At 43.2% G+C, this 27,448-nt stretch overlaps 1 protein-coding gene across 1 annotated transcript in view; it reads left to right on the top strand.

Moving 5' to 3' along the window:
• The window catches only part of NTN4 (netrin 4), a 103,799-nt gene that overhangs the window by 658 nt on the left and 75,693 nt on the right, over positions 1 to 27,448 (top strand). Inside the window, exon 2 of the mRNA XM_080935338.1 lies at positions 2,957 to 3,486. Coding sequence (XP_080791464.1) covers positions 2,957 to 3,486 — 530 coding nt within the window. The remainder of the gene's footprint in view (positions 1 to 2,956; positions 3,487 to 27,448) is intronic.

The following is a 27,448-nucleotide window of genomic DNA, read 5'->3' as shown; positions in this document are numbered from 1 at the left end:
TTCAAACACTATTGATATTTCCCCCCCTGCAGCTGAGATACAAGCGTCCTTGAATAACCAGATATCCTGGGTACGCCCTGCATAAGATACCGAGAGATCAGTGTTTCTTTCTGGGTTTGGCTTGGGGGAAAAAACCTGCCTCTGCACTTAGTGAGGGGAACAAAGGACCCAGCTCGCCATCCCCGGGCTCTCCATGGCCTGAGGATTGACGAGGAGGGGTGGCCCAGAGACCCCGGGCGTGCGTGGGCTGAGACCGCTCTCTCCTTTAGAGAGATCGGCACCTTCCCGGATCTCATTCTGTGTACTTGAGAACCAGGTAGGGCCACCTGGGGTGACGGTGAGCGCCCTCTTCCCGGGGCGTTGGCTGCAACGCAGTAGAACTCGGAACTGGGACCATGGGGGGTGATCACTCAGGTGGAGATTGCCGGGAGCTGGCTGACTGCCCCTGGGGAATCGGTACCCTGGCCGAAGCTCTGCAGGAGGTGGGAGGCGGGTCTGTTCCTTGGCTCAGTAACTGGACTACGGGCAGCAGGCAGATGCCCCTCTCCCTCCCGCTCCTGTCCTGTGTCTCTTGGACTGCCCTTAGACCACCGGTTCCAGGCTTGCTGTGTCTGAGTCCCAGAGCCTCTTTCAGTTCTCCCCCTTCCTTCTCACATGCTACCTGTTTTTCAGCTGGGTTAAGTGCAGCACAGTGGGGGTACTGGGAAAAATGGTGAGGGTCTGATTTCATCCACCCCACCCAACCCCACCCCCATCCCTCAGAGGGACTTGACTTACTCCAGAAAGGGGAGTGTGGGTTAGAGGAACAGACTAGAAGGTTCCAAGCACTGTGGCAGGCATTTCTTCAGTTGGACTGCTTTTTCCTTCCCCAGAGCTGCTGGCAACTAAATCCAGGCTTAAGAGGCTGCGTCCTCTCTCAGGGTGCAGCCTCTACAGTGTTAGCGCTGATAACTATTAATCAAATTATTACTAGGTAGAAACTTTAAAAGTATTATTTCCCCTCAGGATCTGTCGAACATCTCACTGTTAAAGATCTCACTCGAATCCTTCCTGATCACACTCATTGTGCACAAGTTCACACCCTCCCTACTTTTCATAAGCCTTTCCCTTTTCAAGCCACGCTACAACCAAACAAAAACAAACACAAACACACAAACAACAGACAACCACCGTGGGGCGCAGTCTGGAGGTTGTAAAGGAGCACAGGCGAATGCTGCAAGTCAAAGACTGTACAGGCAGTATGTGACTTTCCCCCTGAAACGCTTCACAGGTGAGTCATAGGACACGGTGTTTGTGTGTTTCTGGCCACAGGCAGCTGCTGCGCCCGCTAATCAGAACAATGGCAAACAGAGTCCCGGCTTGGTGCACATTTTCATTTGAAGCATTAAAAAAAAAAATTGCCCGAGGAAACCCTTTATTTTGGTTGCAAGCCTGTGTGAGGTGGTGACTGTCAGTGTGTGAAATCTCTTCTTTCCAGCCAAAGTTGTCATCTGGCTCCATCCAGTGCCCCTGTGATAACAGTTCAGAGGTTCTGTCTCTTAAACAGAAACACCCAATTAGCCAGAATTTGGGGGTTGGCTTTTCTTTTTCCTTCTTTTCCTCTGTGTTTTAATTTTTCTTAAATGGACAGTTCTTTGCTTAAGGTATTCATAATTAACATGACAAACCCAAATTAAAGGATTATAACACGTCAGAATGTGAATCAGTGGATCCCGTTCATCACTCTAAGTGCTTTCAAAGCCTTAAGGTGGGCTGGAAGTTTGGGAGGCAGTGTATGTTTCTTTAAAAGGTGTTTTGTTCACGACAGTTGTTAGAGGTGCTGTTGGTGTACCAGGCCAGCAGCACTCTCCAGGTAAGCAAACAGATAAGTGCACCACAGCCTGTCATAGGAAGAAGCACTCAAGAGGCCAAGAGTAGGTACAATAAGCGTTCCTGTCGCTCGGTAGTTTGGAGGGTTTGGTCCCCCCCCCCATAGTCATATTTAGTTAATATTAGGCATGGATATCACACATTTGAGAACCAGTGGTTTCTAGCTTTGCCACCTGAAATGAGGTCCTACTGTATATTTATGAGCTTATCTTGTGTTGATTTTCCTAGAAAACTACCCCTTTACTATATATACATATATATGTGTATACACACACACACACACATATAAAACGCACACACACACACACCATGAAGGAGATGGGAAGATCATTAGCTCAATTGCTAAAATGCTTGCCACACAAGCATGAAGCACTAAATTCAATCCTTACCAACATATAACCCAATATTAGAGAGGCAAAGATCGTAGGTCTCATGGGCTAACAAGTCTAACCTATTTGTTTCAGGCCAGTGAGAGACCCTGTCTCAAAAACACAAGGTGGAGGGCTGGAGAGATGTCTCATTGGTTAAGAGCATTTGATGCTTTTGCAGAGGTCAGGGGTTCTGTTCCCAGTATTGATGTCAGGTGACCTACAACCATATGAAACTCCAATGCCAGGGGATACACCTGCATGTACGTGGTGCATATGCATACACTCAGATAGACAGACAGATACACACACACACACACACACACACACACACACACACACACACAGAGAGAGAGAGAGAGAGAGAGAGAGAGAGAGAGAGAGAGATCTAAAAGCAACAAGATAGATGGAAACTTAGGGAATGATACCCAAGGTATTCTGGCCTCCTTGTATACACGTGCACACTCATACATCCATTTGCACTCATGAACACACTATCATCTATCTTTCAAGCACATACACACACACACACTTGTATACATGAACCACTGTGAATACATGGTAGTGTTCATGGTCCTGTTTGCTAGATTCTTCTTTTTATAGAAAGGCCCAGGGTCTTTGGAGGAAACCTTGACTGTTATAGATGTATTATGAACACAGAAGAGCATTCCATTTCCCCTGGGTTGGTCTTGAGTGACATATGCTTTCCCCCTCCTCAGGATTGAATGGAGTAGCTGGAGCGAATTCCCGCTGTGAGAAGGCCTGCAACCCTCGCATGGGAAACTTGGCTTTGGGAAGAAAGCTCCGGGCAGACACTGCCTGTGGCCAGAACGCCACCGAACTGTTCTGCTTCTACAGTGAGAATGCTGATCTCACTTGCAGGCAGCCCAAGTGCGACAAATGTAATGCTGCCCACCCTCACCTGGCCCACCCACCCTCTGCTATGGCCGACTCGTCCTTCAGGTTCCCCCGTACATGGTGGCAGTCTGCAGAAGATGTGCACAGAGAAAAGATCCAGCTAGACCTGGAAGCAGAATTCTACTTTACTCACCTAATTATGGTGTTCAAGTCCCCCAGGCCTGCAGCCATGGTGCTGGACCGGTCCCAGGACTTTGGGAAGACCTGGAAGCCTTACAAGTACTTTGCAACAAACTGCTCAGCTACCTTTGGCCTGGAAGATGACGTTGTCAAGAAGGGAGCTATTTGCACGTCTAGATACTCAGATCCTTTCCCATGCACCGGAGGAGAGGTAAGGACGCCTGCTTAACTCTATACCATAAGGAAAATGAGGTAGAAAAATGTTACCAGCCCACATTTTTTTTTAAAGCATGAGGTTATGCTTGTAGCAACATGAATGAAATTAGAATTTTTCATGAGGTTCGTCATAAATTATTCCTCACTCTGGGACATGGATGTGTGGTTGTTCTCAGGCAGATTGCTCACTGGCTGGATTTCAGTCAGCATTCTAAGACTTTTGTTTTTCTGTGCGTATAGAAAGAGATACGAACCATCATGCTGCTCAGGATGTTTAAAGGCTGCTGGTCCCTCCAGGTAGCAGTTTGCTCATGAAGCACGTACTGGCATCATCCTGATATCTGTAACATAAGGAGGTAGTAAATAACAACAAAGCCAGGGAGAAAAAAAAATGTGCTCATCAATAGATCCTGAGAGAAGAGCCGAGGGGATGGCTTGGGAAGTACTTCCCTCGAAAGCAATGACAATCTTAGGTTAGACCCCCACCAACAAAAATATGGGTGTGAGAGTGCATGATTGCATCCTCAGTGCTGGGGAGGTAAAGGCAGGAGAACCCCCAGGGCTTGGTGGCCAGCTACTCTGACCAAAACCAGTGAGACACAGGGTCAGTGAGAAACCCTGTCTCAAAAAGCAAGGTAAAGCGCCTGGGATACAGACATGAGGATTTGAGTTCAGATCCTTGGTACCCATTAATGGATCCCAAGGCCTGCTGGTTGGTTAGCTAATCTAGCCAGTTAACAGCTCCGGGTTTGTACTATCTCAAAAGATAAGGCAGAGACTCAGTAAAAGAACTTGATTTTAACCACTGGCTTCTGCATGTATATATGTACACACACATGCTACATATATATTACATACATGTACACATACATGCTATACATACATTACACACATGCTACACATGTAGACATACATGCTACATATACATTACACAATGCAACACATGCATCAAACATGCACACACATGTACACATGCATGCTACACAGGCATTACACACATGTACACACACACACATGCACACACACATGCTACACAAGCCTTACACCCATGCACACAAATAGGTGTAGAAGTGATTGAGTAAGATGCACGGCATCAATCAACCTCTAACCTCTATGAGCAGGTACACACACATGTACATGCATACACTATACTACACAGGCATACAGGTACACTACACACACAGACAAATAAGATAGAAGAGTTGTTAGGGACAATGCTAGTCATCAGTCTTAGCCTTCATACACAAATCCATACATGTGTACACACACACACACACACACACACACACACCCTATAGAGATTTGGTGTTAAGATGCCAAGAATGTATAGCAAGAAAAGAAAGACAATTCCTTTGAACACAAACAATGGTCTGAGGCTCACATACACAAATTCCTGTTAGGGACCTGGGTCTATCTTCTTTCCGGGCCCAATGTCAGGTCATGCTTATTTTGTAAATCAGCCTTACCAGCTACAGGTCCGATTTCTCGATATTTTCCCTGCTTCCCCTGAGGGTGGGGAATAGGTATGTAGGTATAAAATTTTTGCAACCTACTCTTAATAAGGGTTCAGCCTCTCCTCTAGTCCACCACCCAGCAGAGGTAGCAGAAGAGAAAAGTTATTAGGATGTGGCGGAAGTGGGCCTGTTAGCAATAGTTCTTTGGGGGCAAGTTTGATTTTCTTTGGCAGCAGTTTAGTCCCATAGCAAACACCAAATATGACTCAGCAGCTGCAGACCAGTCCTCTGGGCAGACAGACAACACACAAGAACCAGCAGCTACAGTCCAGTCTTCTTGGCAGGGAGACATCAGGCATGAACCAGCAGCTGTAGTTCAATCCTGAAGAAAAAAAAAATGCCAGGTTTGCCAACTGGCCCGAAGCAAGGCCCTTGAAGCCTCCAGCTGCCAGAGAAACCTCATGAGCAGTTCTTGGGTGAGTTTCTCTCAATGGCAGCGTTACCACTGTGGAGCTCTACAACGCTATGTAAGGCGAACCAACACATGTGTGTCTGTATCGAAGAATAGCAAGATGGAGCAAACCAAGGCTCAGTGCTCTTCTCCCACTGTCTGTGGGGTCAGATTCATACTCCTTTACCAAATGTTTGCTATATCCAAACATCCTTTCAGCTGTGTCTGCTTCGGGAAAATAGTCTTTCACATGTTTGCTTTAGCAAGACATCATTTCACCTGCGGGCCCCAACAAAACATTTTGCATAACTAACTGCCCAAAGAAGCTAGAAGTATTTACCTCACAGGCCTTTTTACCTTTCATAGAAGCAGCCAGGCAGATTCTCCCTAGGTACATGAATACAAAAGACAAGATGAAAGCAGACTAAGAGACCCCGGTGCTTTCAATCAGTAGATAAAGAAATAATGATTCAGAAACAAAAAGAGGGCAGAAGAGATGGCTCAGTACTGGCTGCTCTTCCAGAGGTCCCCGGTTTGATCCCCAGCGTCTACTTGGTGGCTCACAAGTCCCTGTAACTCCGGTACTTCGGGATGCAATGCCATCCTCTGGCTTCTGTGGACCTCAGGGAAACACATGGTGCACAGACATACATGCAGGCAAAACACACATACACATAAAATAAAATTTAAATTAGAAAATAAAGATGTTGAGGTGAGAGACAGACAGACAGACAGAGAGAGAGAGAGAGAGAGAGAGAGAGAGAGAGAGAGAGAGAGGGTGTCAGGTTTCTGATGCCGATAGCTACCATGAATGTAAAGACTACATAAGTGACCTGCAGCCAGGGGTTATTTTATATAAATCCCCCGACGTCAGGACGTTTGCTGATGTCTGGAGGCATATTTGCCCTGAGGAGTGCTGAATAGCATTGTGACCTAGTGGGTGGAAATCAGGGACAGAGCTAAGTCCTAGACAATGCACAGGACAGCATTCCCCACCCCTTCCCTAACCGAACTATCTAGCCCAAGATGTCAACACTACCCCGCTTGAGAAATGGGAGTTAGGTGCCAGGCATACATCCAATGTGCATGACACAAGGCTGCACACACCGAGATTAGCTCCCTTGCATATTTATAAAGCTACTCATGAGTTTCCCAGATGCCAGCACTTCACAGACATTTGTTGCTTCCCCGCCCCCCCCCCCCCCACAGTGTGTCAAGCTCTGTTCTCAGTGCACCTGGTTCTGACTTTGGGTAGGGAGAGGATCTGTTTACCAGGGGCGTGATGCGAGGTCCAGTATGGGAGTGACTTCTTCTCTTGCGTCCCTCTGACACGTGGAGTCCTTACTGCTTGTCTCTATGGCTTCACCCCCCCACCCCCCAGAATACTCCAGAATAGTGCTACTGGAGCCAGAGCCAAGGAGGACTTTGGCGCTGTTTCCGTTCTCCTCGATAATGTTGTAAGCCGTATAGTACGCTCTCAGGATGGACATTTTTCAAAGATATTAGGACAGGGAAGAGAAAGAGAAGTTAGACTCATGGTTTTCTCATGCAGAGAACACTCTGTGTTAGAAACAAACAAATGGTTTGAACTCTCAAACTGCCTTGGTGTTGATCCGCAGGCTCACATCGTATCTGTAAAGAAGCAATTTCAGTGTGGGAAACCAGACGGCAGGGGCGTGCTCACTAACTCTATCACACTGGATAAGTCCAGCAGCTCCATGATTACTCAGAGATGACTAACAGTTACCCGAACTGTACGCAAATGCTGGATAGCTCAGCCTATCGAGGGTTGTGCATGCCTTCTGAGCACAAGAACCTGTTTTTCATCCCAGAACTCATGTTAAACAAACAAACAAACAAACAAAAAATGCTGGGCACAGTGCCTCAAACTTGTAATCTCTGCACTGGGAAGGCAGAGAGGGCAGATCCCAAAGCCTCGCTAGTCTATGTGGTGAGCCCCAGGTCAATGGGACCCCATTAAAAAAAAGAAGAAGAAGCAGGTAAATAGCCCCTGAGAAATAATACCTACGTGGGTATCTAGACAAAACTGTGCACATGCACACATTTATGCGTAACATTAAATAATCCTTGTCACCAACGCTTATATCAAATTTCAAGCAGAAACTATAGTTTTTAATCAGTTATTTCAATGGACAAGATAGCCTTTGAATCCACTTTGTAAAGGTATTTCAGTTGAGCCTGCCGTTTTAGCAGACTTCTGTTTTAATTGGAGAGGCCAGCACACACTCAGCTTGGCGCCCCCTAGAGGGGTATTTACAAAAGTAAACAATGGCTGAATGTTGCAGTTTGCAGGAATAGACATGCACTTGGTTTATAGTTCTGGAGGTTGCAAAGTCCAACATCATGGTACCAACATCTGCTCAGCATCCTAACAAAGCAAAAGGGCCTCCCATGTTTTGACAAAACAACTTTGTTAGCTTGCATCTCTCTAGTCTTAGAAAACTACGAGCTCCATCACCCTGATGCAATCCCAGTGACTTTAAAGTCCCGAACACCGAATGCTATCAACATAAGAATTTGGAGCTTATGTTTCCAGTGCATGAGATTTTGATGAACAAAATCAAACAACTACCACTGTTGAACAAAGCCGAACATCTCTAAGCACATCCTTTGCCCTGTACACAAGGGAGGGAAAACGGAACGTGGCATTCAATTCAATCTGTCTGGCCTCTTTTTGCATTGCTCCAATTACGGTCTGCCAGGACCACAGAACTTCGAGCGCACTAAATGGGAAATCCTGAAATGGAGGGACTATGTGTTGCCAAAGCCCCAGTGGGAGGCACAGACAAGCCTGGGGGCTCAGGTGGTTTGATTTCAAGATTCTCTGTCAACTGGGGGCTTAGTCAATTTGACAGAGCAGTCGATAATGACAGCCTTGGAGGAGAGGATAATAAGTTAATTAGGCTCTTTCAGGGTGAAAAGAAGGCCCCTTATATCACCCCTGGGAACAGAAAATGTGGGAAAGGGAGGAGAGAGAGCAAATCATTCTAGGTCCCCCAGTCTTCCAGGCTTCCGGGAAGTGGAATTTTGATTGTGTGCACCGTAAGCAATGGTGTAGAGATTATCTGTCTCTCTGCGCATAACCACTGCCCACTCCTTGTTCCATTGACTAGGTACTAAAAGAATCTACAAAAAGCGATCACAACCAACTGAGCCACATAGTAGGTTCTTTTTTTCTTCCGAGCATAATGACTATATCACAGTCAAAGAGAGAAGAGTAAACTCTTGGGCAGCAGTAAGAGAAAGCAGGAGCAGGGGGAGGACCCTGACCTCTGAGGAGTCCTTGAAGAGACAATGGCACTAACCAGTGTAGGGATTTTGTCAGTCTTATTTAAGACATTTCTTTGGCACCAAGGACACAGCTTTGACCCTGTGATGTCAGCCAGGGGGTTCCGTTTTTAAAAATTACGTATTAAAAAATTCTGGAGAGTTTTTATGAATGAACAATATCTGTATCTTAAGATCATCTCTCTCTCTCCCTGATCCTCCCCCCCCAGGTACATGTGTGCATGCCTGTGTGCGTGCGTGTGAGTGTGTGTGTGTAGCATGGGTGTGTATGTATTTTTGTGTGTGCACATGTATGCACATGTATGCACATGTATGCACATGTATGCAAAGACCAGAGCAGGACATTGTCTGTCTTCCAACATCACTCCCACATCGTGTTTTGAGAAAAATTCTCCCACTGAACCCCCTGCTCACTGGTCAGCCAAGAGTCCCAGGGATCCACCTGCCTCCACCTTCCCAATACTGGGATTTTAGTTTTTACATGAGCTTTGGGGAGTGAACTCATAGTCTCATATTTCTGCAGCAAACATGTCACCGAGTAAGTAAGCCATTCACCTCCCCACCTCCCAGGTCACATTTCCCTTAACTTCTGGATAAAAGTAAAATTAAGTTGGATTGGATGTTACTTGTAATGACGCAGTGGCCAAAATCCATTTTTATTTTCTAATCAATCAACAAGCACTTCACAAGGATGAGAGTATTTGAAAAGGAACTTTAACGTCACGGAGAGGAAGGAATACTACTCATGAGTAATTTGAAGGGTGGAGAGTTTAAATGGTTTTTCCTACAGTTACTCTGCTGGGTCATGTCTTTCTGACTTTGGTTTCCACTCTGCATGTTAAGCTGAAATGTAGCTGTGACAAGTTGGGTGTTAGGAAAGAGTTGGGAGCCTCATACGTTCCTTACTTTTGAGCCTACTGGGTGGAAGGTCCCTTATGGACTAACTCAGTTACCTCGGCTGGTGTATGATGAGCACCCCCAAATATATTGTAAAGATGGCATGCCCTCTGAGGTCCAAACATTTAGTTGTTGCTTCAGGAGGTTGAAATGTTTGGATTTTAATAATTGATGATAAATTCTATAACACAGAAAAATGGTAAGCCAATTGAGTTTTTGCATGTATTTACATTCATGTGTCGAACAACACTTGGGACTTTTTTAACTTAAAGCATAAAACAAATTAATACAATGCTTTTTCGTTAATTGCTGTTTTGCTCAGTTACTGACATCGGCTCATGACGAAACTAAATCATGATGATGAGCTAGTATCTATGTACCTCCCATGGATAAAACCCTGTAAGCGTTCTACATCCCGTTTTCTTGCAAGAACCCTACTGAAGCTGGGTGTGACGGTGCACACCTTTAAACCTAGTGATGATGAGGCAGACACAGGGGGATTTCTATGAGTCTGAGGCCATTTTGGTGTGCATAGTGAATTCTAGGCTAGCCAGGGCTATGTAGAGCCTCTGTCTTGACAAAATAAAAAGAACCCCATTGATCAGGCATCAACACGAAGTGTATTTTATAGACACAAAAATGGAGGCTTGGTGAGTCAGAGTAACCCAGGGTCAAGTCAATGCTGAGCTAGCCAATATGGGAGCTGGGATAATGAGCTTACTTTGAAATTATCAACATGACTAAGTTCTAATATAACTTCAAAGTAGAAGGGAAGGTTGTCAAGATGGCTTAGTAGCTGAGGACATTTGTGCCGAGCCAAATGACCTAAACTCAATCCCAGGACACATGGTGGAAGAAAAGAACTGACTCTTGCTAATTGTCTTCTGCCTCCGCAATGTGTACCTTGGCATGTGCCACCCTCAGTTTACATAGGTGGGGGAAATGTTGGAGAAGAATTCATTAGGTAGAAGACAAAACTAAAACTCGACTACTCTGTGACTGTTAAGGTTGTAGAGACCTCTGAAAGAGTTTGCATTTCAGACTTTGGGTTAAGAAGTGAGTGTACGCTTACATTGGAAAAAATACTTAAAACAAGGGAAGACTTAATATTTCCCCTGGATGGTTTCCAACAGTGGTTCTCAACCTTCCTAATGTTGAGAGTCTTTAACACAGCTCTTCATGCTGGGGTGACCCCAACCAGAAGATTATTTTAGTAACTGTGATTTTGCTACTGTTATGAATCATAATGTAAATATCAGTGCTTTCCAATGGTCTCAGGCAACACCTGTGAGAGGGTGGGGCATTTGGCCTACCAGTGGGTTGAGACCCACAGGTTGAGAACCACTGATTTAAAACAAGCTGTAGAGGAAGGAAGAAGCATCTAGCTTTCTGGTATCAGTGAGCATGCTTTGCGATGAGTTTGACTTTTGAGAGGAGTACCTTTTTCCTACCTAGTAATCTCTCAAGTTTTTCTAAGTTACTTATAGAATGTACTAAGGTGTCTATCATCTTGAAGTTCATCCTCAGATGTAACTGTAGGTGGCTATGTATAGTAACCCATAACAATTAACTATATCCAGCTTAAGATATTTCTTTCCTTAGGGATTATAGCTAAAAATGCATAATAGCACCTTTTCAAAAAAAAAAGTGCCTTTAGTTTATACAAAACTCACACAAGAGTTATTGGTTAAAATTATTTAAAGAAGCTACAGCAAAAGAGAGCCCAGACATAGATGTCTAGTCAATAAATGCATGATCGATTGAATAGATAAGTGTGTGTGTGCATGTGTGTGTATATGTGTTCATGTATGCATGTGTGTGTGCACAGGCAAAGTTTATATCAGACACCTTAATCTATGGCTCTCCATCTTATTTTTTGAGATAGGGTCTCTCACTTAACTCGAAGCTCACCTATTTAACTAGACTAGCCAGCCATCTAGCTCCAGGGATCTGCCTGTCTCTCTCTCCACACACACACTGCACCCCTAGCTTTCTACCCACACGCAGCTTTTATACAAGAGCTCAGAATGCGAGCTCAAGTCTCTATCCTCGTGTGAGCACTTTGCCTGCTGCGCCGAGCCATCTCCCAGCCAGCCGGCCACCTGCATGGATTTCTCCTCCAACAGTCTAATAATGCCCCAGTTAGCTCTTTTTAAAAAGTCCGTTTTACATTTGCTTGTTTTGTTCTTGTTCTATTTGATGATCTCACTTTGCCAACATTTGGTCAAAACATTCTGCAAACCGTGAGAAACCAGATTGCAAAATGTCAAAGTTTTGTCATGGGTCACTGAGATACTAAGGCTTAATGATGACGAACATATGAGAGGCACAAACCTGGAAGTCAGGTGTACCCAAGCACATGTGGCAGTTTGAAGAAACACAGAACCCTCAAAATCAGAATGGGGATTAAGGGTATTAGATATTGGGAGCTCTGTAGGACTGTGAAGGTGGCTGCTCTGGCCTGTGGTAGGAGGTGTGTGAGAACTGAGGGGACTCTCTCCCTATTGTTACATGCCTCCTATCTCTTTCCCACAGTGTTTGTTAATTGAAGGCCATTGTTCTTTGTATTGTATTCAATCTGTGGACACCAGCCCCCAAAGTTCTCACCAGCCCAGATTGCTATGAAATACATGTCTAAGACGTATTTGTTGGACTGGAACTGAATTACATGAAAGTAACTATAAAGTTATATTTTATGTTTGACTGTGTTGGATATTACACACTTACTAAATAGTGATCTTTCAAAAATATCCATAGTTCATTCTTTCTTTCTATAAATATTTTGGGGGAAACCCCTAATTTGCAGAGGAAATGGGTTGTTGTTGGTTTGGCTTGGTTTGGTTGGTTGGTGCTATTGTTTTGTTTTGTTTTGTTTTGCTTGAGACAGGGTTTCTCTGTGTAACCTGGGCTGTCCTGGAACTCTGTAGACCAGGCTAGCCTCGAACTCAGAGATCTGCCTGCCTCTGTCTCTCCAGTGCTGGGATTAGTGTTGGCTAACATGCCCCATTATCCTGTTATTTTGTTTTTTAATCACTGTAGGCTTGGACAGATGTAAAGAAACATGTTGAGCAGAGAAAGGGAAGAGGTGCAGAAAGGGGGTAAATGCTTAGGAGTGGCCCCCAGGAAAACCTTGTGAAGACTGTAGAAGAAAGTTCCAAAGGAAAGCAGGCTTGTGCAGGGAAAAGTGAGGACTCTGGGTCAGTTAGCCTGGCAATCTCAGAAGATGGAGACAACTGATGCTGAAATAGAGAGGCCAAGATGCAGCAGAGTGGGTGAGAAGTGAGAAATGATGGCAGTGTGGGAAGAGGACCCCAGATTAAGGTCACATAATTATTTTTAGCATTTTCTCATCCTAAAAAAAAAAAAAAAAAAAAAACAAACCACTAATCTCAATTTGTACCACCAATTGATCTAATTTACTTTCTATTTACGCTGAATGGTATTAGAAGTTATTGGGAATTTTAAACAGATGATTGATACAATATATTTTAAAGATACATGTTAATAAAAGACTAAACAGGGAAACAGGGGAAGAAGGAAGTGAGGACCAGCAGAAATGAACTGCAGAATATCAGCCTAGATCTCACAGAGGCTTGATGGGCGGAGGGTGACAGGGAAGATGGCAAAAATGGTTGGATCCTGGGTCTCTTCTATAGAAATGCCCCATTTGCTGACAGGTTGGGCAAATGATGAGACAGAAACAGACAGATCGGTGGACGAACCGATAGATGGACAGACAGGATGGACTGACAGATGGACAGACAGGGAACCAGAGAAAGACACAAAAAGAGAGAAAGAAAGAAGGGGAGGGAAAGGGAGGAGGAGTGGAGGGAGAGAGGGAAGTGAGGAGGAGGAGGAGGGAGGGAAATATAGGGGACTCTCTTCCTATGACACACTTCCTATCTCTCCCCATCTCCTACCCCGAAGAATAAAATACCCACTTGCTGAGAAATTTTAAATACAAAACCTTATCAGTGCCTTCATTAACGTTGAGCCATTCTGCTAAGGAGAACATCCCAGATACACATGCAGGTGCCAGAAGATGTCCCAGAGCCCGCCCTACGCTTTGCATGTATTACACAGGATCCCTAAGACACCAGACCTGACTCCTCTTGATAACGAAAATAAAGAAACATGCTACTTCCCCGTCACATTTCATGTCTTAAAGTCTTCCGGGTCAAGTAAGACACTTTCTTTTTTTAAAATATTTTTTTGCCTTTATTTATTTGTATGTCTATGATGTGGGGGGGGGAGAGAAAGGGAGGGGGATGAGTGGAAGGAACCTACCAGTACATGGGTGTGGTGGTCAGAGGACAACTTCTTCTCTGGGACCAAACTCAGGTTGTCAGGCCAGGCGGCAGGTGTCCTTACTTCCTGAGCACCGTTTCTGGTCCCTGTTTCTCTTTTTGCTACCCCTCTCCTGCAACCGGCAGGGGAGCAGACGTGTTTTCTTGGTGATGTTTGTTGATGCTACTTTGTGCTTCGTGTCACAACTCCTAGGTCAGAAGCCATTATAAGAGGTATCCGATGGCTTCCACATGCCATCTAATTTATTTGCGCCGACAGTGTGCCTTTTGGATCCTATTGGAAAAGGCTTCTCTGTTTTAAAATGGAATTGGGGGGGGGGGTCTTTTCTTATATCTTCCCTTCCAACATGGCCCCCATACTTCCCCAGGAATCTCTTTTGCTTTACTCCTGCACCAACTCTTGGAGGCTTCTCTTCACAGTAAAAGGCCCTCCCTTGGGAACAGGTAAGACTCGTTGGGTAAAAGTGGTGCAAGTGTGGTGATCTAAATTTGATCCTTGAAACCTACACTTCATATACTGCTGTAGGCCTTGTGCCCCCTGCCCCTCTCTTCCCTGCTACACACACACACACACATACACACACACACACACACACACACACACTATTAAAGACTCTACCTCAAGCCCCTGTTAATACTGTCAGCTAAAGATGTTTTCCTCCTTCCTACTTCACGAAACCTTAAAGAATGTCATCCCTGTCTATCTCAGAGAGGCAGAAGACCCTTCAGTCAGCATTGCTAGGTCCTGTCCTCTTTAGGATGAGAGTCTCTCAAGCTTGTTATTTTCTTCTCTACCCCTAAAGCCTGGTCTTCATACAAACCTCCATCATTGCTCATCTGCGTACGTCCTTACAATGTCTTGACAGCTCTCTCCCTCTCTCTCTCTCTCTCTCTCTCTCTCTCTCTCTCTCTCTCTCGTCTCATTGGCTCTCCAGTGTCCTGTCTGTCATGTAGCCTGAAGGATATTTTATTGTTATTGTGAGACAGGGTCTAGCTATGCAGACTGACTACTCTGGAACTCACTGTATAGACCGGACTGGCCCAGAACTTACAGCGACCCTACCACATGTGCTTCCCAAGGACGGGGAACTGAAATTGTCGGTCACCAAACCCAACTGAAGAATTCTTTAGGATAGAAAATGTCCCTTTCCGGCTTAAATCTTTTCAGTGACTCCTTAATCTTTTCATAATGTCATCCATTCTTTACCGCACATGGCAGGTCTTTCCTGAGCGTTAGGCCCTCCTCCCACCCTCTACCCCTATGGCCATAGCCCTGACCTCCAAGGTGTCTGTGGAGTGACGTGTCACTCTGAGCTTCCAGTCCACTCCCACCTCCTTCTGGTACTTCCTTTACTTAAGGAACTCTTTCTCAACTTTTAAAAAATTTTAATTTTTTCTAATAAATAATGTATTTACTATAGGTATGTCCTTAGACCTATAGATAAATGTGGTCCTCACCCAGTATAGTATTATGTATCATACATATTCTATGTATTATAATTACATAAGTTTCCTTTATATTCCCCCAAACCCTCCCAGATACACCTCCTTGCTCTTTTTTCTTTAATTGTTGTTACATAATATGCTGTTATATAATATACATAATATGTGTCTATATTCATTTACGTTCCTAAATACCTAACTACAGTCGCTAGGTTTGTACATTAGTTGTGTGTGTTTTCAGAGCTGACCGTTGGTATTAGATAACTAATCAGTGCTCCTCCCTGGGGAAGATTGTTTCTCCCACTCTCCGCACTCCTTGGCCATTCTTTGTGTAGGGTTGAGGGCTCCTGGGGGCTTTCTAATCCATGTTAGCATATCTAACGCTGTCATTCTTGTTTGGTTCATGTTTCGGCAGTGAGATTTCATGGGTTGACCTTCTGACATTACTAGAAGACACACTTTCACAGCAAACTTCCTGATCCTCTGACTCTTACAAAATTACACCCCCTCTTCTGCAATGACTGCTGGGCCTTAAGTGGGGGGGGTTATTTTGTAGATGTGTCAGTGGGGCTCTGCATTTCAATTGGTTGTAGCTTTCTATAATTGTCTCTGTTGTAAAGAGAAGTTTCCTCGATGGTGGGCGAGGACCACATTTATCTATAGGTATAAGGACATATATTTAGACGGTAGTTAAGGATTATACTTGTTTAGTAAAGTGTGGTGGTAAGTTCCTCCAAGGTTTATGACTTTGCTAACCGTAGCTAACTGGGTTTCTAACACCGGCTATGATTTTCTTCTTGTTGAGTGGTATTAAGTCCAGTTAAAGAGCTGTTGGTTACCACCAAGGATGAATAGATGGATGGACAGATGGGCAGATAGGTGTATAGATAGATGGATGGATGGATAGGTAATTTATATTCATCCTCAAGGACTTTGCTTAAGCTCCATCTCTTACCGAAATTCAGCAGTAGGTGTGCTGTGCGTGTGCATCCCATGCACGAGTCTGGGTACTCTGCACTCCGGTTGTAGCTGCCATCACGTTCTTTTGTGAACTCCTTAAGGAAGTGCAGACCTCACCTAGAGAAACAGTATCTGAGTGTTTAGCATGCTGCCTGCCATTAGGTAGATATTTATCAAATAAATGACCTCTGAGATTATCACAGTTAATATTAATGATGACAACTCCTCATGCTTTTTGTGTGTGTGTGTGTGTGTGTGATTTAAGGTTGTTTTATGGCAGAGAATCAGGTATGGGGCGCATAAATAGAGTTTTTGAGAAGCAACTTGCCAACTGACTCTTAAGTTTGCCTTTGGGAGGACAGATTCCCCAGGCAGACAAGTATAATTTTTCACAGAAATGACGTCATGGGTTCCATTCTTTTGCAAACCCAGACCGCAGCTCTGTTTCTAGTTGCCAGAGGCTTGGCACAAAGGGAAGACTCATCTATTCCCACCTCTTGGCAACAGTGCCAGGTGCATGGAAAGGTTTACTCCACAATCTGGTTCAGGTTGTCCCCAGTGTCACTGCAGATGATTGGGAAGGGCGGTTTGTGCATATGCTTCTGAGGTACGGCCAACTGGCTCTCACCACACTGTGCTGGTGGAACGAGCAATTGTTTGGGAATTCTGGAGAGCAAATCTCTTGATGCTATCTCTGTGCAAGCTTTCTCTGCTGTTGGCTTGCTTGTGTAAAGCCAGGCTTATCCCTCCCTCTCCCAAAGACCTTCTCTTTCAAGTAAGCCAAATCCAACATCCACCTCACCTGCTTACCTGGAGCTTAGAGGGAAAACTAGTTTAGAGATAACCCATTTTTGGAGAAAGAATTTAAATATCAGCCAGGCCATGGTAGCACGTGCCTTTAATCCAAGGATTTGGGAGACAGACGCAGCAAGATCCCCAGGTTTGAGAGAAATCTGATCAATAGAGCGAGTTTCAAGATAGACAAGGCTATACAGAGAAACTCTATCTTGACCCCCCCCACAAAGAGTTTAAATATCATTTTCTTGGCAAAACAAGCAATACAGGCCTATGCCCAACCTGTATATGTTCTTTGGTTGGTGGTTCAGTCTCTGAGAGCCCTAAGGCTCTAGGTTAGTTGACTCTGATGGTCTTCCTGTGGAGTTCTTATCCTCTTCGGGACCCACAATCCTTCCTCCTATATTTCCATAGAGTCCCCAAGCTCCATCTACTATTAGGCAGTGGGTGTCTGCATCTGTCTAAAACTCATGTCTCTTAAGGCTGGATAATAATTGAAAGGTGGAGAAAGGAATCCTGTGAGGAAATACATACAGAAAGTCACCTCTCAGACTATTTGGAGAGTCTGGAGTGCTGGTTAGCGAGAAGGGAGAGAGGAAGATGAAGTTGACCTTAGAGGCCAGGGTCTAATTTGTCAGGACTTAATCCTGGGAGAACTGGAGATCCGACAGCAGCTCTGGGTAAGGGTAACATAATCAGAGCTGTTAAGAAAGAAAACTCGGGGATCAGCCTGGAAAAAAAAAAAACCAACAAAAAACAAAACAAAACAAAACAAAACAAAACAAAACAAAAAAAAAAAAAAAAAAAAAAAAAAAAAAAAAAAAAACCCTTGAGCAAAATTTAAGAGATTAACTTCAGTAATGATATGTATAAATTCCTCTGTTCAAAACTCAGTCCTACTACCATCACCAGAGAGGTGTGGCTGATTTATCAGCCATTCATGTGAAAGGAAAGAAAGAGAGAGAGAGAAAACCCTGAGGGTTTTAGTTGACTGTGATTTCAGTGTGAATCATCAACATATCATGACTGCCAAAAAACCTGAATGCAATCTTAGGCCACGTTTGCAGAAGACTTGCATTCCAAGAGGAGAGAATAGTCCTCTGTCCTCTTCCTTGTCAGAGATCGGCTAGAATATTATGCCCAGATCAAGACTTTCCTATTTAGAGAAAGCTGGGCAGGAGAAATGAGAGCAATTAGACCCCTTGTTATATAATGAACAATTAACTTGGGATATTTCGACTTGGAGAGGATTTATGGATGTTCAGGGATTGCTAACATTCTTTGGATATTTGAAGAGGGATTAAAATGGACTCTTATGCTTTCAGAAGGCAAGGGTATGACCAAAGAGAGACTTTCTAAAAACCTAAATGGATCCAGAGTCCGAATGCTCTTCAGTCTCTTGGGCCAGGGAATGTTTCAAAAAAAAAAAAAGTCTGAGGATCCGCAGTGGGAAGCTTGTGTGCAGAGCTTGTAGTCTCAGGACCTCTTGCTCTGTCCTCCATTTTGACTTAGGGAATTCTTTACGTCCACCTTATTGAAGATCAGAGGGTTTGTGGTTGGCCCTGTGGAGCTGGTGAGCTGAACAGCCACCCACTTATTCAGCATACAGGTTCAAGGGAGATCTCAGGTCTTCCTGCGATGAAAAGAATAACCCTGCTTCTTACCCATTAACCACAAGGGAGTCATTTAACAACCAGGGGAAGGGAAAGAAGACAATCTACTATCTAGGCCTTTCCTTTGTACCAGTGAAAGACAGTTCATCTACATGTTATAATAGGACCAGACGCATGTGGCCGTGTGAGAATGAATTAGAGCCCCCATCTGGGCTGTGCTTATGGATGGAAAGTTCGATCATCTCACACTCCAGCGTAGCCTAAGTAGCTGTCCCGTCCTTATTCAGGGGACTTTCAGGTCTTCATTTACAAACTGGGTCAGTGTAAGAAAGACTCAGATAAAGCATATGCAAATGTGTTTCTAAATGGCAGAGTACTGTATAACTACCACTAACACATCTCTATCACATTACTCATGAAAAATACACTTTGGACCACTTCATTTAGTGACCAAGCAGATATTTGGTTCTAGGAACACAGTAACAGAGTAAAGTTTACCATTCAAACAGTAGACAAAATGGGACTTCTTTTTTAAAACTACTTTTATATCGCTTCTCAGTCTTTTGCCAAACATCAAGTGTAAAATTATTTTTTATTTTATGTGAATGAGCATCGGCCTGAATATTATGTCTCTACACCACAGCTGTGAGCATTATATAGTTATGGGAATTGAATCCAGGACCTCTGGAAGAGCAGCAAGCACTCCTCACTACTGAGCCATCTCTCTAGCCCCCTAAACGGGCTCCCTGAGAACAATAATCAGGTGCAAATTAGGGACCTCTTGTAGAAACTTTGAGTATTTGTCAATGTTCCCTAGATCATTAAGGACCTAGCATTTTTACTTAGTACTTTTGGAGAGACATTTAGTTGAAAGCGAATATCAGTCTTAGCTAATAATCCAGTAATAGATAAATGAACATAAAGGATTATATGCTTTTGTAAAAAGCCACAGACCATCTCATTGGACAGTAACAAAGTAGCAACGTTAGCTTTAAAAATGAACACATCAGGGCGAAAGGAGGATTTCATGTCTCTTCATTTTGGTTCCATATTTAGTTCTGCCTATCTACGGTGACTTTACAAATTATTTAAAAATTGTATCATGAATGTCAAGTGCAAGATAAAGAGCTAAGTCTTAAGAGCTATTTTTAGGTGGCAATGCCACGGCCAGATGAAAAGTGACATGCCTTAACAAGACTGAAAGAAATGTTCCCACCTACACCGCTTTGGTATTCCAGACTTCTGAAGTCATTTCTAAGTGAGTCCATCTAGAAGCCGCTTTGCAGTGAGTCTACAGTGAACAAGCGCTTACGTGGTCTCAGTTCAGAGCCGGGTTCAAAGCTCTGAGCTTGCCTTTAGCCTTTGGCTAAGGGTAAATATTCCCTATGCTGTCAAGGTGAATATACTGGTCAACTAATACGCTCTTGCAACTTCTCTTAAGGTGTTTTTTCAGGGAGTTAGAACATGTTTAAAGGATACATCAATTTTAAAAAAGAGTAACCAGAACACGCTCGCACACACAAATGCACAAACCAACACATGCACACGTGTTTTCCAAGAAATTTATGAACGATGTTTCACGCCCACATGAAAATGCACAGTTCAGGGGTATTGCTTCTTTTTACCTCCTCTTTCCTTTTTAAAAACCTAACTAGTAAAGTGTGTGGCCACTCCCTCATGGTCTTGTCTGTGAGCAGAGCCTCTGAGGCTGACTGTGCACAGGACCTGTGCAATGTGTGCTTCTGCTGTTCTCTTCAAAGGCCATTTTTAATCTTTTGGCCCATTTCTAGCTAGTCATCTGCATCTCGTGAGCTGCTGAGAAATTCCGTGAAGACACTGCCGATGTTTTACCCAGAAACTTAAGTTGATGACTACTACCCTTAACTATCTGAAGGATTTCTATACTGAAGATTAAATAGGCTTACTTGGGATGGCCCCAAGATGAGTATTAAATATTCCAAAGGACGGAGGGAAAAGTGTCTCTCAAGTGTCTTTACTGACTACCGATGTATGTTCTCCAAAGTCCTTTGTCACCTCAGCTCCCACCTACCCTCTGTCAATGAGTTTAGTTGGCATGTGACCAGAAATATAATTTTCTTAGGATCTAAATAATACAAAACAAATGTAATAGAAATGTGGAGATGGTGTACTTTGCATTATAATTTGAATGGAGAACTGACTCTTTCCTGTTCCCACTCTCCATTATAAGAGTCATTCTTGAATCTTTGGTTCATCCTGGCTAGGGGAAACCACATAAGCATGTGTCTCAGAACATCACTCCCCCTCCCCACTCAGGCCTCAGTCTGCACCGTGGCAACTGAATTTCTTAAGAAATGTACCAAAAACACCACAGGTCTTTTAAAATTGAATATTGCTTAAGTTAAGGGGAAAAAAAAGTGGTATTGCTTCTTTTTACCTCCTCTTTCCTTTTTGTTATTTATTCATTTCAATTTAAAAGTATACAGTCAGGAAAAGAAGGGTCCAGAAATCAAGGTTAGAATTTGCTTGGCATCATAGAAGAAAAAAAGATGGCAATATTTTCATTGGTGACTTAGACATTTAAATAAAAGAGAGGCCATTTGCTGCTCAGCCAGAGTGGTAAATGGTCTAGAAACTATGCAGCATGGAGCACTGTAGATAGTGTACCCAGAGAATGAAAGTTAAGCAGAGTACCACTCTTAACCATTTGAAGGACTTCTCCATATTGAAAATAAAAGGAATTTACTTTGTGTATCTCCAATGCAAGATTAGAAATTATAGGAGACAGACTGTAGTTTAATGCAGAAGATCTTTAATGAAAGCCATCCAACAGTGAAATGTGCTGATTAATAATTGTAAGATCTTATAAAGGGTGGGCATGTCTCATAGCAAGTGGGAAGGTTTCATAGCAAGTGGGTGTGTCTCATAGCAAATGGGTGTATCTCATAGCAAGTGGGTGTGTCTCATAGTAAATGGGCAAGTTTCATAGCAAGTGGGTGGGTCTGATAGCAAGTGGGTGTGCCTCATAGCAAGTAGGTGTGTCTCATAGCAAGTGAGTATATCTCACAGCAAGTGGGAGGGTCTCACAGCAAGTTAGTGGGTCTCATAGAACATTTCTGCTTGTAAACCCAATGGCTCACAAACATTCTTAAAAATCCTGTGCTTCAAACTCTTCCATAGGAATCTCTACTCTCTGAGCAGAAGAAAACATAGCCTAATTTTGTGGTGTTGTTTTTTCTTTAGGAGTCATAAGAATTAGACTTACTGACCTCTGGGTTGGCAGAGAGTGCTTCAAGATACATAGTACAGAAGCTGGAGAAATGGCTCAGTGGTTAAGAGCACTGTTCAATTCCCAGTACCCACATGGCAGCTCATATAGGGTTTGGCAATTCCTCCTCCTCTGTAACCCCAGTTCCAAGAGATCTGACACAGACATTCATGTAGGCAGAATATGAATGCACATAAAAAAGAAATAGGACATTAAAACTATACTGTACAAATTGGATACGTTTAATGCTTTGTTTTTAAAAGGCCAGTTGCTTTCTCTTTGTAAGCTTTTCCTCTTAAGTCAGCTTGCTGTTCTTTTCCTTAATTTTACTCTTGAAACCAATCCTCATACTTCAGGCTGGAACTTAATGGGAAAAGATATGTGAGCTTAATCTTTACTGGGAAAACTTTTCATGGTGGTAATTAATACTCAAGGTCTACCGGTGAAGGGCAAAGAGACCCTGTCCTGCCTACCGCTCTAGTAACTGCAAATATTTATCTGTGGCCTAAAGGCAAGTTGGGAGGTCCTTTTGAGGTCTATTTGTTTGGTAGCCAGGATCTCCCCACCAGGGAAACGGCTAGTTTGAAGCTTGTTTTCAAACCTTCAACAGGACATTTGGTTCCTCCTGTTAAAGTCTGAAGAAAAAAAAAAAGAAAGAAAGAACATTCTAGTGTTAAGTTTGTGTTATAGAAATCTCCCAGTATTCACACTCATGTTCAACAGAAAAGCTTATGTAACTGTGGTTTTTCTGTAGCAAGATAAATAGGTAGATAGATAGATAGATGGATAGATAGATAGATAGATAGATAGATAGATGATACTTTTAATGTACTTCATTTAAAAGAATATCTCTCTTGTCCCACCTCAGAGCAGAAATCCCTTTTTCGTTTTCATTATAGACTTCTGCGTTAGGCGATGGTGAAGCAGGAATTGGGTCGTTGTGATCTTTAGCTACTTCCTGTTGACAGTGGGGTGGGGTGTCTCTGGGAAACCTAAGAAAACGGGATGTGGATGTCTTAGGAGAGTTGGTGGTTTCCTTGCTTTACAGGGTTGATGGAACCACCTCTGGGTAGGAAGGAGCAGGTCCAATAGCACTGCCTGTCTATGACAATAGATTGGACCTTCTGCGGGTTGCTTCTCTGGAGCAGTCCTGGATGTAGATTTTGAGTAAATCCTGGATGCTGGAACATATATATAGTATACATATTATAGGTAGAGAATAGGTTAAGTATATTTGGGAGAAAATTTTTTCTTAGGTGTACATTTGAAAGTATATTTGCAAACAAAAAAAGAAAGCATATTTGAAACCCTTAGGTCTTGGTGGTTGAGGTGAGGGGAGTCCCAATCCCAGGGAACAGGAGAGGAATCCCACCCTCTGGAATAGGTAACAGGTAGAAACTTAGGCTATTGAATGACAGGTGTACTTATCTAGATGGAGTCTGTTTGGTCCATGAGAAGTAGAACTGTGTGTTTTTCTTGAAGCTTATACATTTATAAAGGAGATAAATTTATTAACAGCATGAACAAACAGTCTTAAGGTTAGCTTAGGAAAGCCAAAAACCTTTTGTGGAGCAGACAGAGCAAGAAGAACTTTTTCTTTCTGTCTAGAACACTAAATGCATATAAATTTAACATAAAGAGAAGCATTTTTTAAGTTTACATTTGAAAGGCAATTAGGGGAGACTAGAAAATTTGATAACCTTATGAATATGACAGTTAATATAGTTTTAGCCTGAGAAACATCATAAGTCTCTAACTAAAGGAAACTTGTATTTGTAACTATGATATCTGGTAGTATATTTAGCATAAGAAACACTTTAAGAAGACAACCAAAGGAAACATAAAATCTGAGCTTGTGATTATATAGCTGGATAATGCTTTATTAGGATTAAACTAATTTATAAGAATTCTATTGGTTAATATTAGGACAGTGGCGTAACAAGAGGAGAAAATATGAAGCATTTAGTCAATGAAAACTGTGCTTAGGTAAGAACACGGTAGAAGGCAACATCTGTGAAAGGTTACAGCTGAACTTATGTATCCTTTATCATGAAGTGTATGAAGAAAATAAACCTGTCTGTCTTTAATAAGAGATATGGTAATCTTAGCTACTTAACAAACTGACTAATGAGCTAATAAGGCTTACCTTGGGGTAAGGTGCTAGGTTTGTTTTCTAACTGCTAAGCTCTAGTTACCTTAGCAGTCAATGTAATCAGAAATATGGGAAGAATAAATTATAATCCAGATTTCATATATTAGTTAAAATGATAGAGGTTAGTCTATAGTCCACTACCTGAACTGTTTTCCCAGGTCTTGTGACTTCCATTGCAATTCAGACAGAGTCAGTCTGGACGTCAGGTCCAGAAGACAAAAAGCTTTGTCCCTGTGGGGGAGGAGTGTGGGAGAAATGACTCACCTTGTCTTAGGCAATATGAGGCGTTTCATTCTCTGGGTATCCTCTGTTTGGCCACAGTGTAGGCTGAGCCCTGGCAGCAGGTAAGGCAGTGCCTCTCAGTGGTTGTCATACCACAATCCAGGCAGTCTTGTCGATGTGCTCACATTTTCTCGGAGACCTTAGGGTGTGCGGGGGGAGGGGGTGAGGGGTTGGGGAGGGAAGAGTCACTGTTAGGCTTTGGGAGTTTCTGTCATAAGCTTAAACGTTTAACACATTACTTTTAGCAGATTTCTGACAAGATTGACAAACCGTGTCTATTATGTAGATCTGAGTTAGACAACCTGTGTTTGTTCTGATTATTTGTTCTAGAATGTATCTAGCAAATAAAGAGAACATATTGTAACTCAGTAACAGAAAAAAAAAAAAAAAACAAAGCTAAACACATCTTTAAGGCAGTGGTCTTTTTAAATTAATATTAAAATTATTATTTACCAAGAAAGGTTAAAAAATCTTTTGACAACTTTATCTTAACTGAAGTGTCTTTGGAAACCTTAAGTCAGGCTGTTTTAAGGTGAAGAGGCAGTGAGGGGGGAACTACCCATAACAAAGATGGTGGATTATCATGATCCTGCCCTTAACCAAGATGGTTCTGAAGCTACAGCCAGCCATGTGACTGCTCTTAGTTAAGATAGCACTGAAGCAATAGTTTAGAAAAAAAAACAAAACAAACAAACAAACAAACCCAAAAACCAAAAATATTATCTGCCCACAACAAAGATGGCAGACAGGTATGAGCCTGCCCCCACCCAAGGGGGGGGGGGGACAAGCTTACATAGAAATCTTTCCATTTTTTTGATTGCTGGTGAGAGTTATAAACATTTTCTTTTTAAAGCGTAAGTGGCCATGTGGAGTTATTACTTAGTGGCTATTGGGGCCAAATTTAGCCTGTAAATTTGACCGGGAGGCATTCAGTAGGGAACCTAGAAGGTGTACCCTCTTGGGTGAGGATAGGCTTTAGTAATCTTATCACTTGCAGATTTCTGCGGCATGAGAGAAAGAGAGAGCTCTCCCAAAGATAGAGGTCTTAAAAGGAGACAGTGAATACGGGTAGCTTACCAATCCGCCGGGTGTTTAGGTGGAGAGTTAGCCATCCAATGGCTTGAATGTACATGTGACTGGGGAAATATGAACTCCTGCAACTTGTGAGTTTGTAAATCTAGAGTCCCGGGAAATGCGAACCTGTGAGTTTCTAAATTTGAGTCATGACACCAATGCTGTGTTTTATAAAAAGAGAGTCAGGACATGTTTTGTAGAGCTAGGTAGGGTGAGGTGGGAGGGGTGCCTCGGTAGGCCCATGCTGAGGCATCCCTTCCCCCTGAGGTACCAGTCATATGACAGATATGATATAGAATAGAGTTTATTTAGGGCATGGGAAGGGGAGTTGAGTTGAGAAGTGAGGAGAGACAGAAAAGACAGACAGAGAGATGGGGGAGGGAGGGAGGGAGGGAGGGAGGGAGGGAGGGAAGAGGAAGAGAGATGAGATGAGACAAGGAGAGAAGAGGAGAGGAGAAGAAAAGGAGAGGAGAGAAGGGGAGGGGAGGGGAGAGGAGGGGAGGAGAGAGGAGGGTAGGGGAGAGGAGGGGAGGGGAGAAGGAGAGGAGGGGAGGGGAGAGGAGGGGAGGGGAGGGGAGAGGAGGGGAGGGGAGAAGGAGAGGAGAGGGAGAGTAGAGTAGAGGAGAGGCTGGCCAGGAACACATGGAGAGAGGGGGTAGGAGGAGAGAGAAAGAAAGGGGTCAAGGAGAGAAGAGAGTCAGGGATAGAGAAGGGCAGAGAGAGTACGAGAGTGAGTGGGGAGGGGGCCAAGTAGCCCCTTTTATAGTAAGCTAGGCCTACCTGACTTTTGCCAGGTAAGTGTTGGACGGAGCCTAGAAGGAATGTTAACACACAACACATACAAACCGACATGAAACAGACCATCGGCCCCAAAATAAGAGCTTAAACCCACCATATTTATTTTTTAAAAGTTTATATAATCCAGGGTCAAGCCAAATATTTCATAGAAGAGATTCGAGAAGCATCCAGTACAGTGGATTTGATTTGAAAGTCTTATGCCTGAATATGTGTTTACATGGAATAATTGGTGAAAGTCCTAACTCAAGAAAAATAACAAAAGTGGGTGAGAGGTTTGGATAGGCACCAAATCAAAGAAGTGTGCCCAATCATAAAAAGATGCTTAACCCTGTCAGCCAGTGGGAAAACATGAGTTAAAATCACCACAAGACACTGTTCAGATTCCCTACGAAGGCTACAGTAAAGGTGGCTGGTAAAACCAGGTGTCAACAAGTATTCATAACAGGTAAAGCTTTCCTTTAGGCCCCCATCACAGGGATACAGAAGGGCACAGCCACGGCCTGAAGCCTGGCGGTTCCTCATCTACTGGCACTGCATTCACCACTGCCGCCCTAAGCAGTTCCCCTCCCAGGAGAAGCAATGACATGCGTTCTCAATTTTGATTTCCATGTGACACATTTCAAGGTGTAGCCCACCCCCCAATGCCTCTCAGCTAATGAATAGATATTCCTCTATTTCTCTCTTGTTTCTATTTTCTCCTCCCATTTTCTTTCTTGAAACCTCTACAAACTGGACCCTTATTCCCTCTGAGCCGTGGAAAGTATTCCGAATTCAGTAGGGTGTGGCAGCTCACTACGTTAGTTCCAGTCTATCTACATAGTTCCAGGCTAGCCAAGGATACATAGTGAGACTCTGTCTCAAAACAAACAACAGAAAACTATTCTGTATCCAGCCAAACTGGGCAAGGTTTTCAGTCTTTTTTTTTTCCCCCTTTAGATTAGCATCTACCATTGTTACTCTTTATTTCTTTACATTTTTGCTTCTTTGGGCTTCCATGGTGATAAATACATACATACATACATACATACATACATACATACATACATACATACATACATACACACATACATAAATGCATAAATAAATAATAAATAAATAAGTTTTCCATTCTATTCTATTACATTCATCCTTGATCCTTTCTTTTATATTTCTCCCTGGCTCCTTTCTTTCGAACA

This window comes from Micromys minutus (assembly GCF_963924665.1).
Source record: "Micromys minutus genome assembly, chromosome: 22".
NCBI classification, from domain to species: Eukaryota; Metazoa; Chordata; class Mammalia; order Rodentia; family Muridae; genus Micromys; species Micromys minutus.
This window is presented reverse-complemented; position numbering and strand designations above follow the sequence as displayed.